Source organism: Giraffa tippelskirchi, chromosome 5, assembly GCF_054371585.1.
Source record: "Giraffa tippelskirchi isolate mGirTip1 chromosome 5, T2T-mGirTip1v1.2.pri, whole genome shotgun sequence".
NCBI lineage: Eukaryota > Metazoa > Chordata > Mammalia > Artiodactyla > Giraffidae > Giraffa > Giraffa tippelskirchi.
In genome coordinates this window covers 166,050,580-166,067,823 of record NC_137279.1, presented here as the reverse complement: position 1 = coordinate 166,067,823, position 17,244 = coordinate 166,050,580, and the positions used below count along the sequence as shown (strand labels likewise).

Below are 17,244 nucleotides of genomic sequence, written 5' to 3'. Positions count from 1 at the left end.
AGTGGACACATGCTGAACATCTGACCCCTGGACCCTGTACTGCAGTGTGTTGTCAGCGGTAGGGCGCAGAGAACCCAGGGCCTGGGCTAAATCCCTGTCTTGGCACTACCTGTGTCAAGGACAGGGAAGTAATTCACGAATGTCTGTCTCCTCTCTCTGCTGGTAAACAGGTTAGAAGGCGGGGCCCAGGTGAGGGTTTAGGGAAACTCGCTAAACTGCTGTGAATCCTCAAAGAGGTCTACCTTGTTCAGACCAGAGCTCTCAAGCCTGGAGTCCTGTCTTGGTCTCTGTGAGGTCAACAGAGTGACTCTCAGAAACATCTACTTCTAAGGTATCACACTGTTCCTCCCATACCAGGGGCCCCCACATATGCTCAGAGACATCTGAGCTGATTTAAAGTTTAGATCCTGTCCTGCTCCTTAACTGTTTGCATCCTACTTTGGGCAGTGGAATTGCCTCTTTTCTCCAAAGCAGCCCCTCTTTTTTTTGCTACACCTCACCTCAGCATAGCGTATTGATGCTTGGGCCTGACTTCAAGACAGTGTGGTGACATGGATGGCTAAGGGCATTGACATGGGAGCCCAACAAGCAGGGTTTGAACGCCAGCTGTGTGGGATTTACTAGATATGTGATTTGGGGAAAGTTTATTAATCTCTCTGTGCTTTGGTTTCCTATCTGTAGAATGTGGCTAATAATAGTTGTTGGGTGTTGTTTAGTCACTAAGTTGTGTCTGACTCTTTTGCAACGCCATGGACTATAGCCCACCAGGCTCTTCTGTTCATGGGATTTCCCAGGCAAGAATACTGGAATAGGTTGCCATTTCCTTCTCCAGGAGATCTTCCCAACCCAGGAACAGAACCTGTGTCTCCTGCATTGGCAGAAGGATTCTCTACCACTGAGCCATCAGAGAAGCCCGGCTAATAACAGTATCCACCTCATAAAATTGCTTAACAACTAAATGGTTTAATATACACAAAGTGTTTATAACAGTATCTGAGCACACCTCAGGGGCTATAGAAATCTGTTATTATCACAAATACAGACCCAGACTGGACAGGTGTACTTTAAACAAAGCACTCCCAGTGGAACCACCTCCCAGGGGTCTTTAATGTCCAGGGCAGGCTGGTGGGGACATCCCCCACCTCTGAACTCACCGGTGTGCATCGCACAAAGCTGCCATCAGCCAAGACCAGCTCATAGGCGGTGCAGATGTGCTGGAACAAGCCATACTTATGGGACGAAGACTCGATGCCTGTGCCCATGATCAGTCCTCCTGCAGAGACACGTGTATTAGCCAGGCAGAGCTGGGAGGGGTTGGGGGAGAGCTAGGAAAGGACACCTCGCTGGAGCCCAGCACACTCACAGCATGAGGGATGCACAACAGGGCTGGCAGATCTTAGGGGACATGTCCCATCTCTGTGGATGTGGAGAGCAGGAGAGAGGAGGAAGGGCTGAGATGTGAGCGTGAGGGCTTGCTTAGGGGTGGGGGATGGGTGGGAGACACACCCCCACCTCTGGCCAGACCCAACTTAAGGCACATTCATTGCAACAGGAACCTTGATGAAAGGGGGGGTTGGTAGGGTGGGGGAAGCCCCTGCAAACAGTTAAAGACCTGAAGGGGTTTCCTTGGAGAAGAAAAGGCTCTGGGACCTGGAATCCTATGGAAGGAGAGACTCGACTTGCTGTGTGTGTTCCACGGGGCACAACTAGAGCCATGGGTGCACGTTACAGGGAGGCCGGTTTGAACCAGAGATTGAAAAGTGCTGTCTGATAACATGAGGGGCTCAGACACATACTGGCAGGCAGTGTGTGCCCGGGCTTTGGAGCTGGGCGAGCTGAGACAGGGTGACTTCCGTCACACATGGGACGGAAGGTGGGCCGAGGTCCCTCGGCTCTGACGCTGAGACTGAGTGCTCACCCACTGTGAGGTCATCCAGCTCGGGCAATACAGGCAGAGTCCAGCCAATGGAGGTCAGCAGGGCGGTCACCTGACCCATGGTCACCAAGGGCTCCACTCGGACAATCTATTGACACAGAAGAGAGACCCTGGGTCACAAGGAAGCTGTCAGGCTGAATGAGGGATTCTGCCTGCAGAAGGTGTTGTCCCAGACCTTCCCAAACAATCGACATGGGGATTTCTGTATGGCCTCTACAGCCTCTTTCTAGAGCATTCCACAACCTCTAACTTCATTGAATGGGGCCTCTGGCTCTGGGTTTGCTAGGGTTTAATTTTTATACTTTTATATTTATTGATAATTTAATCTTCATACTTAATACTCAGTTTATTTTTCTTCTAGAAGAAAAAATACTCATTTATTTGGAAGAAACAGCATACACAAAGATAAAAATCATTAATCCTAGTTCTTTCAAGTATCAATTTTAATGCTGACTATATCTTCTTTTAATATTTTTCTATGCATATCTATATTGCTATTTTTTTGTTTTAATACAACACACACACACACTTTGAACATAGACTTTTTTGCCTTTTTCTAAAAAACTAATTCTATACTGTGACATCATTCTTTGTCATTAAATGCTCCTGGAAAACACAATTTTTGTTCAAGGGACAGTACAATATTAATTCAGTATCTGGCATCACTGATTTACTTGGCTCTGTTCATGTTAGACCTGGTATTTCTCCTGATACAGTATTCCTATAAGTTTTACACTGTTCAGTTTGATATAACCTCCGAGGCAGATCCATCTCTTCTGACCCTAAACATGGTCTTAAAGTAAGCTACTTGAGGAAAGTGAAAAGTGAAAGTGAAGTCACTCAGTCGTGTCTGACTCTTTGCAACCCCATGGACTGTAGCCTACCAGGCTCCTCCGTCCACGGGATTTTCCAGGCAAGAGTACTGGAGTGGGCTGCTATTTCCTTCTCCAGGGGATCTTCCTGACCCAGGGATTGAACCCAGGTCTCCCACATTATAGGCAGACGCTTTACTGTCTGAACCACCAGGGAAGTCAAGCTGCTTGAGGAAACTGGATCACAAAGATTGCAGTAGGGGAATTCTGAAGTGTGTCCATATTCCACTGGAGATCAAAGAAGCCCAACTAAAAGAATTGTGGACTGACTGACATGAAAACTGTGGGTTGAGAAAAAATTATTTTTGAAAGGGCTGTCTTGAAGATTATGACTCAGACATTGGAGGAACCAAGGTGATTGGCAGTAGAAAAAATCAGACCGTGTGAAATTCCTTAAAAATTTATTGACTTAAATAATTTTGCCTGTGTCACCATAGAAACAAACAAACTTTTACACTTAAAAAAAAAACAGACACATGAATATGTCATCAAGTGGTCTTTTGCTTCCTGTCAAGAGGGAGCAAAGAGAACCAGTTCAACCCCACTACCTGGAAAAAAGGACAAAGTAAATGAAACAGGAGTTTTCAACACAATGAACATCAGGCAATGAAGCTAATGATCTCTAAGAGACAGAAAATAAACAGGGTGAGTTCTGTGGCTGCCCCAGCTAGCCACCCGGAGTTAGGCAGTACAGGAGCAGGGTGTCCTGTGGACTCCGAGTTGAGAGCCCGATAAGACCAAGGTGAGTCGAGTCTGCAGGACAGCGTACTGGGGAGGAAAGAACTGCAGAGGGAAAACTCTGAAGTACTGCCAAGGTGCCCACTGAGTATTCAGCTGAGAACTGATGGGTACACAGGAGGAAATTACCCAAGGCTGAGGTCAGGGGAAGAGCCTGGAAGGTAACAGAGCCAGGGGCTCACACAGGGCAGGAAATACTATTCATTCCCACAATCCAGACTGGAAAACTTTATGACTCCTAGGGCAATGGGTAGAGTACTTCTAAGGGTCTTGCCTCAGCAGCAGGGAATAATTGCCCCTAGATTACATGCTACTTCAACCCCACCTGAAAACTCAATACCCAACTAGATCAAACTCTTTCCCAGTAATTTGGCTATATCTCAGAACAAAGCTCAGGAAGATTTACAGGGATACAGAAATATCCAGCACCCAACAAGGTAAAATCCATGATGTCTAGAATCCAATCAAAGTTCACTAGGCATGCAGAGAGGCAGGAAAATTCGACCCATCCTGAGGTGAATAATCAATCTGTCTTGATAAAACAGACCCCAAATTGATAGATATTAAAATCAGCAAATAAGGGCATTAAAATAATTATTACTATAATCCTATGTTCAAAAGTTAAGTAGAGACATTTAAAAGGCAGTAAAAAGATCCAAATGAAACTTCTAGAAATGAAAACCACAATGCTGGAGATGAAAAATACACTGGTTAGGATTGATGGCAAATTAGACACTGCAGAAGAACAGCAGTGAATTTAAGTACACAGCAATAGAAACTGTCCAAAATGAAATATACAGTGGGGGAAAAAAAAAACTTTTATGAACAGCGTATCAGTGAGCTGAGCTATGAAACAACTTCAACTGGCCCAACTTATAATAGCAGTTCTCAAAGGAGAGAGGAAGAGAAAGAAAAACTACTTGAAGAAATAATGACCCTTGAATTTTCAAATATGATGAAAAATTATATGGTTCCCAAGCACAAGAATTATGAAGAAAATTATACCATGACACATCATAATAATTGCTTAAAACTAGTTACAAAGAGAAAATCTTAAAAGCAGCCAAAGGAAAAAGATAAGTTATATACAAAGCATGAGAGATTTCTTATTAGAAATCATACAAGTAAGAAGATGTTGGAGCATTTCAAAATACTGAAGGAAAAAGACCCATCAACCTGTGGGTATGGAATTCCCACTGAAAATATCTTTCAGAAATGAAGGCAACCTCATAGCCATTAGTATGGCTATTATTAAACACAAAACAAAAACAGAAAATTTACAAGTACTGGTAAGGATTTAGAAAAATTAAAACCTTTGTGCACTCTTGGTAGGGATGTTAAATGGTGCAATCACTATGGAAAACAGTATAGCCATTCCTTAAAAAATTAAAAATAGAATTTGCCAAGTGAGTCAGCAATTCCACTTCTGGGTATATACCCAAATCAATTGAAAGCAGGGTCTTGAAATGATATTTCTACACCCATGTGCATAGCAGCATTTTTCACAATAGCTAAAACATAGAAGCAACCCAAGTGTCCATGGGTGAATGAATGCATAAGCAAAATGTAGTACAGATATACAATGGAATATTATCCAACCTTAAAAAAGGAAGAAAATTCTGCAATATGCTATAACATGAATAAACCTTGAAGGCATTTTGCTAAGGAAAATAAGCTAGTCATAAAAAGACAAATACTGTATGATCCACTTATATGAGGTACTTGGAGTGGTCAAAATTATAGAGACAGATAGTAGAAAGTGGTTGCCAGGATCTAGGGGGAGGGAAGATTAGGGAGTTATTGTTTCATGGGTATAGAATTTCAGTTTTACAAGAAGAAAAGAGTTATGGCAATGGATGGTGGTGGTGACTGAATGACGATTGCATGGATTTAATACCACTGAAAGACACACTTAAAAACGATTAAGATGGAAGTTCCCTGGTGGTCCAGTGGTTAGGAATCTGCCTGCCATTGCGGGAGACACGGGTTCGATCCCTTGTCTGGGAAGATTCTACCTGCCGCACGGCAACTGAGTCATGAGCCGCAACTACTGAAGCCTGTGCTCTAGAGCCCCCGTGTCACAGTAGGGGAAGCCACCACAATGAGAAACCCACACACTGCAAAGGAGAGTAATCCCTGCTTGCCGCAACTAGAAAAAGCCCGTACAAAGCAATGAAGACCCAGTGCAGCCAAACATTAATTAATTAAAGATTTTTTAAAAAAAGAAGTGTCAAATGAGGTTCTTCAGGCTGAAGGAAAGTGAAAAAGATGGAAATATAAATCTTCAAAATGAAGAAATGGTAACTATATGGGTAAATACATAAGACTTTTCTTATTTAAATTTCTTTAAAAGATGACTACTAGTAACAACAATAATGTAGTGTGGGGTTTATAACATATATACAAGGATGACAATAATAGCACAAAGGTGGGAGGAGAGAAATGGAAGCATACTAAAATTTTTACACTACACATCAAATGGGACACCATCACTTGAAGTAGATAGTGACAAGGAAAGTATACACCATAAATCCTAGAACCGCTAAAATAACAAAACAAAGACTTACAGCTATTAAGTCAACAAGAGCTAAAACAATCATAAAAACTATTCACTAATCCAAAAAGCAGACATAAAAAGACAGAGAACAAAGAACAAATGGCACAAACAGAAAACAAATAGCAACAAATTTAAACCATCTTGTCAATAATAACATTCAGTGTAAGTAGTCTCAGATCTGAATTAAAAGGCAGAAATTGTCATGTTAGCTAAAAAGCAAGACTTATTATGTGCTGTCTACATGAAACACTTTAAATATAAACACACAAATAGATTAAATGGAAAATGATGGAAAAAGATACACCATGCTGCCACTTAGACAAAGTAGATTTCTGAACAAAGAATATGAAGTAGGAATAAAACACGTTATTTCAGACATATACGCCCATATATCTACAGCAGCACCATTTACAATAGTCAAAACATAGAAACAATTTAAATGTCCATTGACAGGTGAAAGGATAAAGAAGATGTGGTGTATACACACAATGCAATACTACTCAGCCATAAAAAAGAACGAAATAATGCCATTTGCAGCAATATAGATGGACATACAGATAATCATATTAAGTGAAGGGAGTCAGAAAAATACCATATGATATCACTTACATGTGGAATGTAAGCTATGACACAAATAAACATATCTATGAAACAGAAAACAGACTCAGAGAACAGACTTGTGGTTGCGACAGTGGAGGGAAGGATTGGGAGTTTCGGATTAGCGTATGAGAACTATTATACACAGAACAGATAAACAAGGCCCTATGGTGCAGCACAGGGAACTAAACTCATTATCCTGTGATAAACCATAATGGAAAGGAATATGGCAACCCACTCCAGTACTCTTGCCTGGAAAATCCCGTGGACGGAGGAGCCTGGTAGGCTACAGTCCATGGGGTCGCAAAGAGTCAGACACAACTGAGTGACTTCACTTTCACTTTCATAGAGACACACACAACTGAATCACTTTGTTGTACAGCAGAAATTAACACACTGGAAATCAATTATACTTCAATTTAAAAAATGACACATATATACTTATCTATGAAACAAAAACACTCACAGACAGAGAGGACAGACTTGTGCCAAACCGGGTGGCAGGGCAGATGGATGGATTGAGACTTTGGAATTAGCAGATGCAAACTATTATATTTAAAATGGATAAACAAGAAGGTCCTACTGTACAGCACAGGTAACTATATTCAGTATCCTGTAATAAATCACAATGAAAAAGAATATATACATATAGCTGGATCACTACATTGTACAGCAGAAATTAGCACAACATTGTAAACAACTATACTTCAATAAAAGAAATTTTTTAAAAAAGGTAATTTCACAACGATAAAGGGATCAATTAATCGAGAGGAAATAAAAACCCCAAGCATTTGTATATCTAATAACAGAGCTTCAAATTATATAAGCAAAACTGTAAGAAGTGCAAGAGATAAAAACAAATCTATAATCACAGGCAGAGATTTCAATATCCCCCTTTCAATAACTGATAGAATAAGTAGAGAGAAAATTCATAAGGATATAGAAGACTTGAACAACACTATCAACCAACTTGACCTAATTGACACCTATAGTACACATCATCCCAAAACAGCAGAATACACATTACAAAAAAAAAAAAGGTACAAGGAACATTTATCAAGTAGACTGTATTCTAGGCCATACAGTAAGTCTCAGTAAGCCGAAAAGCATTTTAATCATATAAAATATGTTTTATGACGACTGTATTAAATTAGAAATCAGTAATAGTAAGATCTTTGGAAAATTCCTAAATATTTGGAGACTAAATAACATGCTTCTAAAAAACCTCTGGGTCAAAGCAGATATCAAAAAGGAAACTAGAAAGTAATTTGAATTGAATGAAAATGATAAGATATCAAATTTGGGGACAACTCTAAAACAGTGCTTAGGGGGAAATTTATAGCACTGCTGCCACTGTTAAGTAGCGTCAGTCGTGTCCGACTCTGTGTGACCCCATAGACAGCAGCCCACCAGGCCCCTCCGTCCCTGGGATTCTCCAGGCAAGAACACTGGAGTGGGTTGCCATTTCCTTCTCCAGTGCATGAAAGTGAAAAGTGAAAGTAAAGTCGCTCACTCGTACCCACTCTTAGCGACCCCACGGACTGCAGCCTACCAGGCTCCTCTGTCCATGGGATTTTCCAGGCAAGAGTACTGGAGTGGGTCGCCAGTGCCTTCTCCGAATTTATAGCACTAAACATCCGTAACAGAAATAAAGAAATGTCTAAGTCAATGACCTCAGCTGTTACCTTAAAAAACAACAAAGAAGAGTAAAATTAAACCCAAAGTCAGCATAAGAAATTAACAAAGATCAAAGCGGAAGTCAATGAAATAGAAGACCAAAAAAAAAAGAGAGAAAAATCAATGAAACCAAAAGCTGGTTCTTTGAGAAGATCAGTAAAATTGATTAATTTCTAGTTACACTGCTAAGGAAGAAAAGGGAGCAGACACAAACGTCTTTCAGAAATGAAAGACACGACATCACCACAGATTCTATACACTTCCACAAGGCAGTAAGGGAATATTACGAATAACTTTACGTCAATCAACTATACAACTCAATGAAACGGACAAACACCTTCAGAGACACAAACTGCCAAAGCTCACCAAGAAGAAACAAACAAATTGAAGAGCCCTATATCTATTTTTAAAAAAACTTAATTTGTAGTTAGAAACTTGCTTACAAAGAGAACTCCAGGCTCAGACGGCTTCACTGGTTAATTCCACTGACTTTTAAATAAAGAAAACCAATTCTATACAAACTCATCCAGAAAAGTGAAAAGGAAGGAATACTTCCCAACTCATTACTTTGGACTTACTAGTATAAAGCTATAGTATTCAAGACAATGTGTTCTTGGCATACAGATAGGCAAATAGATCAACAGAACAGCAGAGTCCAGAAAAAGACCTGTAAATAGGGACAACTGATTTCAGCAAAGGTGCAAATGCAATTCAGTGGAGAAAGGATTGTCTTTTCAACAAAAGAGGCTGGAACAATTGGAAATCCATGTGCAAAAAAAAATTTTGGACCCATATCTCATATCAAATGCAAAAATTAACTCAAAATGAATCATAGTTCTAAGCATAAACCCTAAAAATATAATACTTCTGGAAGAAAACAGAAGAGAAAACCTTTAAGACATGGAGTAGGGTAAGATTTTTTAAATCAAACATTAAAAGCACAATCTATAAAAGAAATTACTAAACTGGACTTCATCAAAATTAAAACAACTTCTGGTTTTCAAAAGAGAAGCCAAACACCTGGGGAAAATATATGCAAACTGTATATGTGGTGAAGGTCTTGTTTCTAGAATACATAGTAAGAAAACAAACAACCCAATTAAAAATTTTTATCAAAAGACTTGAACAAGTACTTCACCACAGACATATAAACAGCAAATATGCACATGAAGAGATGCCCAACATCATTCATTAGTCATTAACAGTTAAAAATCACACTGAGATACCTACAACAATTGAATGGCTAAAATTAACTATACCAAGTTTACAATGATATGGAGCAACTAGAACACTTGTGGAGATGTAAATGTTACAACTACTTTAGAAAATAATTTGGTAGTTTCTTAGAAAGTTAACCATACACCTACCATATGACCCAGCAACTCCAATGCCTCGTATTTACCTCAAAAAAGGGCAAATGTCCACACAACGATTTGGACTATATCCAAATGTTCCTCACCCTTTTACTTGTAATAGACCCAAACTGGAAACAACCCAAATGTCCATCAATAAGTGAAAGGATAAACAAGCTGTGATTGGAATACTACACAGCAATAAAACAATGTACTTCGGATACATGGATGAATCTCAGAATAATTATGCTGAGTGAAAGAAGCCATACAAAAAAAAGAGAGGGTGCATGATACATGTTCTATGTATAAAAACTCTATGTACAGTTTATTATACGTCAATAAAGCTGTGAAGGGGGAGGAAAAGGCACAGGCAAATTAAGTAACTTGGACAAGGCGTCACAACAAAACACCATCATGTGGATATACCATATCTAACAACTCCCTACTATTGGATATCATATTGTCTTTGATTAAAAATAAAGTTGTGATATAATGTCCCTCTCTTTCTCTGTTGTCTTTAAGTTTATTTCCCTTTTCTGAGAGGCTGGTTTCAAGTACTAGAAATCCTAGATAGACCAAAGAGGTTGCACACATCTAAGGCTATTAACTAGTGAGGCCCCAGAAAGCTTGGAACGAGGCCTATCGTCTGAGCTACCTCCACAGCCCCATTTTCACCAGCACACTTCCTCACTGGGAAGAGGTAAACAGGTTCATTTTTGCCCATGATTTCCCCATCCCTGTCTTCCTGTGGAGTGGCAGAAAATCCAAGAATCGCCCTGAGCTCTCAGTCTGCCCACCTGTGAGATGGGGCTATGACCAATTTCTTCCATAGCTGTGAGGCTCTGCAGGATGACAATGGTGGGCACAGCCTTCTGTGATGACCAAGGGCCTTGGTCCTGTTCACTCTGAGATGCGTTTGACTAAAATTACCTCCCCGTGAGTCGTCTGCACCAGAGGCAGTGCCCCACCCACTCCCAGAGCCAGAGAACCATGCCACTTCTCTCACCTGTTTCTTGGTGTCCACCTCCAGAATGTCCATCAGGTTGATCATGATGTTTTTGTGTGTCTTCTTGTACTTTCCAACCCGCAGTGAGACGGTGAGCCAGCCAGGCCGCCCTGTGCACATGAACGTCTTGCTGCCCTGCTCCTTCCATTCCCGCACCTGTAGACACGAGCAGAGGCTGAGCTGGCCCCCCCAGGGATCCTCTGGCAGCTTATAGCCCTGCCTTCAGGAGAAGGGGCGGGGAATGGTGTCTTCTCTTGTCAGTAATCATTTACTGACGCCTGAATCCTTCCAGATACCAGGAGGAGTGGAATGATGAAAGGCCCACTGGCCTTACCCTCTGGACTCTCCTTGGCTAGCGAGGCCGACAGAAAGGTCAAAGTGTTGCCACACCGCAAAGCAAAATGAAGAAAGAGCTGGAAAGCAGGATCAAAGTGCTTTGAAAACATTTATTCTACTGCAAAGTTCAGGACAGGTATTGTATTGGAAATAATAACAACCACACAAATGGTAACTATTAGGTTGGCCGAAAAGTTCGTTCAGGCTTTCACGTAAACCCAAACAAATTTTTTGGTCAACCCAATATCTACTAGCTGCCCTCGCTGCACCAGGCACCTGTCGTGTCTTGCCTCATTTAATTCTCACAACAACCCAGGTGGTTGGGATGACCTGCCTCCTTTTGCAGATGAAGAAAATGAGAGTTAAAATAACTTGCCCAACATTACACAACTGCTGAAGGGCAAAGCCCAGATTCACTATCAGGACCACCCAACTTCAGGCCTGGAAGGATAAACGGGCTTGTATTAATAGGCAACGGAGTAACAGCTAACACTTACAGAAGCTGATTATGTGCCAAGCCCTGTTCTAAGCATCTGTGCATGTTAACTCATGTATCACTCCGAGCGGGAGGGAGCCAGCAAAGGAGGCCAGATTCACCGCCAGACATGGAAGGAAGAACTTTTGCTAAAGCTCTGCTGTAAGTGACCAGAGCACAAAACACAGAGAACAAATGGCTCAGGAGGAACATGGGAGGAAGCATTCCCTTCTTGCTGATGGAAAATGTCAGGGAGGTGAACATCTGCTGCTGTGACCTGTGACCATCCACGTCCTCTTCATCTGCTTCCAACAGTCCCATCTTCCTTTGGTCCGGGTGACGCCGACTGCCCCCTGCCCCCAGAGATGTGGGCACATGACTGAGGTCTGACTCCATCCCCCTGGCCACAGTGACCAGTTAAGGGACGGGCCTATGATCCAAGTTAAGCCAATTAAGACCAATTCCAGAAGAGGCCCTCTCACTTTACTGGAGTTGCTAGGCTGGCTGGATATAAGCCAGACACTGCTGGGGCCCCTGCAGGGAGACAGCCTCCCCGAGAATGAAGTCAACTCAGAGCAAAGCAGAGCCAAGAATGACAGCTGGGTGGAAAGACAGAGACTGATGCTGGATCTAGTGAAGTCTGAGCCGCTTTTATTCCTGGACTTTTCTCTCTTTTTTTGACCAGACCCTGTGGCAGGTGGGAATGTTAGTTCCCAGACCAGGGGTCAAACTCATGCCCCCTGCATTGGAAACTCAGAGTAAGGGCAGAGTCTTAACCACTGGACTTCCCAGCAAGTCCTACTTCTGGACTTTCAAGACCTGGGTCAATAAAGTCCCCTTTTGCTCAAGCCAGTTGGAGTTGAGTTTCTGTCACTTGCAATCGAGAGTCCTAGAACAGGCTGCATTGAAACTCATCAGGCAACATGGGGAAGAACTGTTCTATGATCAGAGAGGCCAGGGTCCCATGTGAAGCAGAGGTTTTGCACAGAGGGGTGTAACTGAGGAAGTGATTCCTATGAGTAGGGGGTGACCGAGCAGACTTTGCCCCTGCCCAACTCTGCAGTCCCAGGACTTAATACAAGCCTGGAGGTGGGCAGGATGCACTGGGAGAGCTGCATGCAGCCAGGAATGGGAACTGGGGGGTGGAGGATGGGATGGGAACATGAGATGAATGTGGAGTTCATCAAGCCTGAAACACTGGTTGGGATGGATCCTGACAGGAGCCAACCAAGATTTTGGGCAGGGAGGCAATCCTGTGGCTGCTGCTGCTGCTGCTGCTGCTGCTAAGTCGCTTCAGTCGTGTCCGACTCTGTGCGACCCCACAGACGGCAGCCCACCAGGCTCTGCCGTCCCTGGGATTCTCCAGGCAAGAATACTGGAGTGGGTTGCCATTTCCTTCTCCAGTGCATGAAAAGGAAAAGTGAAAGTGAAGTTGCTCAGTCGTGTCTGACTCTTAGTGACCCCATGGACTGTAGCCTACCAGGCTCCTCCGTCCATGGGATTTTCCAGGCAAGAGTACTTGAGTGGGGTGCCATTGCCTTCTCTGAATCCTGTGGCACCATGCCCTTATGGCAGGGCAAGCCAGAGAGAGGGGGGCAGGGCCCAGGAAACGGGCAACCGGTCAGGTAGCTATCACCACATTCCAGGTATGAGGCAACAGAACCAGACCCTGGTAGAATGGAAAGGGTTGGGAAAGAAGAAATGTCAGAGTTCAGGTTCAGAGATCGAGTTGACCTGGGTTCCAGACACATTTACTAGCTATATCATCTTAGGCACATGACTCACAGTTTGAGTCTCAATATATTTTCCATCTGTAGAACAGGTGCAAGATCTCCCAGGGTGGTCCTTTTCTGGTAAGTGGCCAGAGGACCTCTGAAAATGGTTTATTATTTACTCGACCCAGAAAACCCCACAAAATCATGCAAATCAAGAGGTTTGAACCTTCGTGTTCACTTTAAGCACACCTGTGAAACTGCCCAGGCCATTAAGAGTATACATATCCGAAAAGCCACCAAGTATCTGAAGGATGTCACTCTACAGAAGCAATGTGTGCCATTCTGCTGTTACAATGGTGGAGCTTGTACGTGGGCCCAGGCCAAACAGTGGGGCTGGACACAGGGTTGGTGGCTCAAAAAAGAGTGCTGAATCCTTACTGCACATGCTCAAAAATGCAGAGAGTAATGGTGAATTTAAGGACTTAGATGTAGCTCTTCTGGTCATTGAGCCTCAAGATGCAGCTCAGGACTAACAGAGCTCACGGTCGGATCGATCTGTACATGAACTCTCTCTGCCTTACTGAGATGATCGTTACTGATAAAGAGCAGATTGTTCTTAAACCAGAAGAGGATGTTGCACAAAAGAAAAGGATACCCCAGAAGAAACCGAAGAAACAAAAACTTATAGTCCAGGAAAAAGTGCCACCAAAAAAAAAAACCCCAAAGACCTATCAGTATTGCGGTGAGGATGAAAAATAATGAACATCAGTGGCACAAAGTGTGGCACAGGGTAGGGCCATAGCAGCAGGTTGGTCTGGTAAGGCCCCTTGTCTTTCTCCCTAATGTTGCTGTTTAGTCGCTCAGTCGTGTCCAACTCTTTGTGACTCCACGGACTGACTGTAGCCTGCCAGGCTCCCTCTGTCCATGGGATTCCCCAGGAAAAAAATACTGGAGAGGGTTGCCATTTCCTTCTCCACGGGACCTTCCTGACCCAGGGATTCTGCATTGCAGGAAGATTCTCTACCACAGAGCCACTGGGGAAGCCCTTTGGTCTAGCTTAGGTTCATAAGTGCTCACTGCGCTGCTTTGGGCCAAGGCTCATGGGACAGAGAGGAGTCAGCAGTCTGCCTTCAAGGAGCTCACACTCTGATAGGGGAGATAAGCAGGGAAATTGAGAATCTGAGCACATAGAAAGAACTGGGAAACAGGGTGCATTCGAGACCGAAAGTAGGGAGGGCTCTGGAGCTGTGACTGTGACTAGCACAATCCATGGCAGCCAGAGTAAAGGGCTTCCAGATGCTGCCTGCTCCCACCGAGTCCACGGTCAGTCCCTCCTGGCAATGGCTCTCCGCGTTCGTCTTCGCTCTTATCGGCAGCACTCAGCCAGCAGCAAACAGAACATGGAGGCTACAACACCTGTGGGTGAGGGTGGCAGCAGGAAACAGAAGCTCTGTACAACCTGAGGCCAGTAAGAGAGGAACATACGGCAGGGCAGAGGGCGCCAAGAAACTGCCCAGGCCTGATTTTCATGCCTGATGTCCATTCTGGCGATGGCATAGAAGGAGGAGGCCCAGCTGTGAGCTGCAGCAGGCGTACGGGTTGTGTGAGCGCTGACATGGGGGAGAACACTGCCTTCTTAAGAGTGAGAGCCTGGCTCAGGGTCTGCGAGGCTCCCCACCCTGCTGTGGTGCTACCTTCTTTAGTCACTTTAGTTCTCTAATCTAAGCACGTGAAAAGCTCCTTGCTACAGAGTCAACTCCAAACTGAAGGCCCCGCCAGCAACCTAGCTTCACACTGACTTTCGGACCTTCCGCCCCTCTCCTCACGCTCACACGTTCCCCGGGTCATTCCCGCTACTTCCCACTCACCAGCGCCAGATGCACTTCCTTGAAGCCCCGCTCCTCCTCTGAAATCATCTGGGCCTGGTGAGAGCTACCTGAGTATGATTCTTTCCATCTCTCCGGATAACCCGCACGTACTCTGCGCACGGTAGGCATTCCATGAATGTCGAAGCAATGTTCTATCCAACGCCTTTGCTTACTCCGTTCCCTCTCAGGAAGCAGCTCCCCCCCCCCCATCACATTTCTGTTTAGTTCAAATCTCGCTCAAATGCCACCTCGTCAGGGAAGCCCTTGCTCCGCGCCGCGCGCCACTTCGCGCCTGGCTCCCGCCCCACCCGGCGCCGCTCACCTGCTTCTGGATGTCCCGCACGCGCTGTTCGTGCAGCCGCGGCGCGCTGCTGAGCTTGAACACCACCCAGGCGCGCACGTAGTAGTAGATGTCGAAGATGAGCGAGAGAGGTAGGAGGAAGAGGCACACAAACACCCAGCGTTGGTGGATGAGAACGAACTCCAGCCCCTTCACGCGAACCCAGAGCAGGAAGAGCAGCGCGCACACGGCCAGCGACACAGCGGGCTCCATGGTGGAGCCAGTGGCGCGCCGCACGGGGGAAGGGGTTTGCGGGCTCGCGCCGCTTGTCACCGCCACCGGCTCCGCGCCTGCTTGCAATCACAGCCGCCCGCCGCCGGCTCCCCGCGAGCCTAAGGACCCCTCGCCGTCTAGCGATTGGCTCGGGTCGCAAAGGTTCGGTGGGCCGAGACCCGGGTGGCGACCAATGGCGAGCCGCGCCGGGGATCGGACCAGGAACCCGCTGATTTTATTGGCTGCGGGAGTCTGTCCGCTCCACCCTCTTCTCCTCTCGGACGCGCTGGGAGGGGGTGGTCGGGGACCCGCGTGCTGGAGGGGTCTGCGGCGCTCAGCTCTGCGGGGATCTACGGGGCGCGGGCTGCGGGATTCGGACGTCCAGGCCCTGGAAACTGAAGAGTAGCCCCAACACCGAGGGGAGCGGTTGCAACCTCCACCCCTTCTCCTTAGGTGGCGCCTCATCGAGAGGCGCGTTAAGCAGTCACGCGTAGGGTTACCTCCCAGGGTGTCGGATCTGGGCGTCCCACGCTCTGGGATCGATCACCCTGCACTTTGGCCGAGGATGCCCATCTGGGCCAGGGAGGGTGGAAACCTGGACTTGAAGTCCACAGGTCAAGTCAGTCTACCCTCAAAGCCAAAAAGTGCACCTTTTCCTTTTTCCAGGCGCTTTCTCTAATTCATTTGAGTTACGCAACAGCCTGGCGCGGCGGGTAGTTGTGAACCCATTTTATAGATGAGGAAACATCCTAGAAGGGTGAGGCCTGCCTCTGAACGGAGGACTTTCGAAGCTCGGGCTAGGGCTGGCGCCCTTCCCCCTCTCCCGCGGGACTGAGCGGAAGGGGAAGACTTGGGGAAAGGACTGAAGGAAGGAACCGGCTCTGTAAACTTCTAGCGCTCTCTCTGCCAGGCAGTGTTGCAGACACTGGGGCAAGGTGGTGAGCATAGCAGATGGCCCTGCCCTCTTGGAGGAGCTAATCCAGAGGAGCGCGACTGTTGCCAGCAATAGCTTAAATCCAGTGTCATTTGCATTCAACACGATCCTGCAGAGAGAGAGTTACTTCTTAAATTTTAGGAAGTGTAGATTTTTTTTTTTTAATTTCAGAAGCCAAACATGACTCACTAGGCCTTTCACTGGCTCTGCTTACCTCCCCACTTTCCTTTTTCACCTTTGCCCTAACAGGCACTCTTTAGTGGTTGCCAGGGACCCCCATCCCTTATTTCAGGCCTTTGTTCAAGCTGACACCTCTGGCATGCCCTTTGCCATTCTATTCATGGAGCTAACATTACAGGTCCTTGAAGTCAGCTCAGGGCCACCTCCAAAACTACATATCCTTCCCCTTTGAGGTGCCCATAAAATAAGAGTTTGTCTATTCTGTGTCATGGGGCTTCCCTGGTTGGTTCAGTGGTAAAGAATCCACCTGCCAATGCAGGAGACATGGATTTGATCCCTGGGTGGGGAAGATTCTCCCGGAGGAAGAAATGGCAATCCACTCCAGTATTCTTACCTGGGAAATCCTGTGAACAGAGGAACCTGGTGAGCTACAGTTCATGGGGTTGCA

The 17,244-nt window shown here is 45.2% G+C and overlaps 1 protein-coding gene and 1 non-coding gene across 2 annotated transcripts in view; one reads left to right on the top strand and one right to left on the bottom strand.

The window, feature by feature from the left end:
* Positions 1-15,777, bottom strand: part of DHCR24 (24-dehydrocholesterol reductase) — a 34,149-nt gene extending 18,372 nt beyond the window's left edge. The window contains exons 1-4 of the mRNA XM_081489128.1: positions 15,452-15,777; positions 10,736-10,891; positions 1,919-2,024; positions 1,155-1,273 (exon numbers count right to left, since the gene is read on the bottom strand). Coding sequence (XP_081345254.1) covers positions 1,155-1,273; positions 1,919-2,024; positions 10,736-10,891; positions 15,452-15,682 — 612 coding nt within the window. The 5' untranslated portion in view covers positions 15,683-15,777. The remainder of the gene's footprint in view (positions 1-1,154; positions 1,274-1,918; positions 2,025-10,735; positions 10,892-15,451) is intronic.
* Positions 2,528-2,654, top strand: LOC145508124 (small nucleolar RNA SNORA8). Its single transcript, XR_014055383.1, has one exon. It is a non-coding gene; the product is annotated as a small nucleolar RNA SNORA8 (small nucleolar RNA).
* Positions 15,778-17,244: the final 1,467 nt, after the last annotated feature.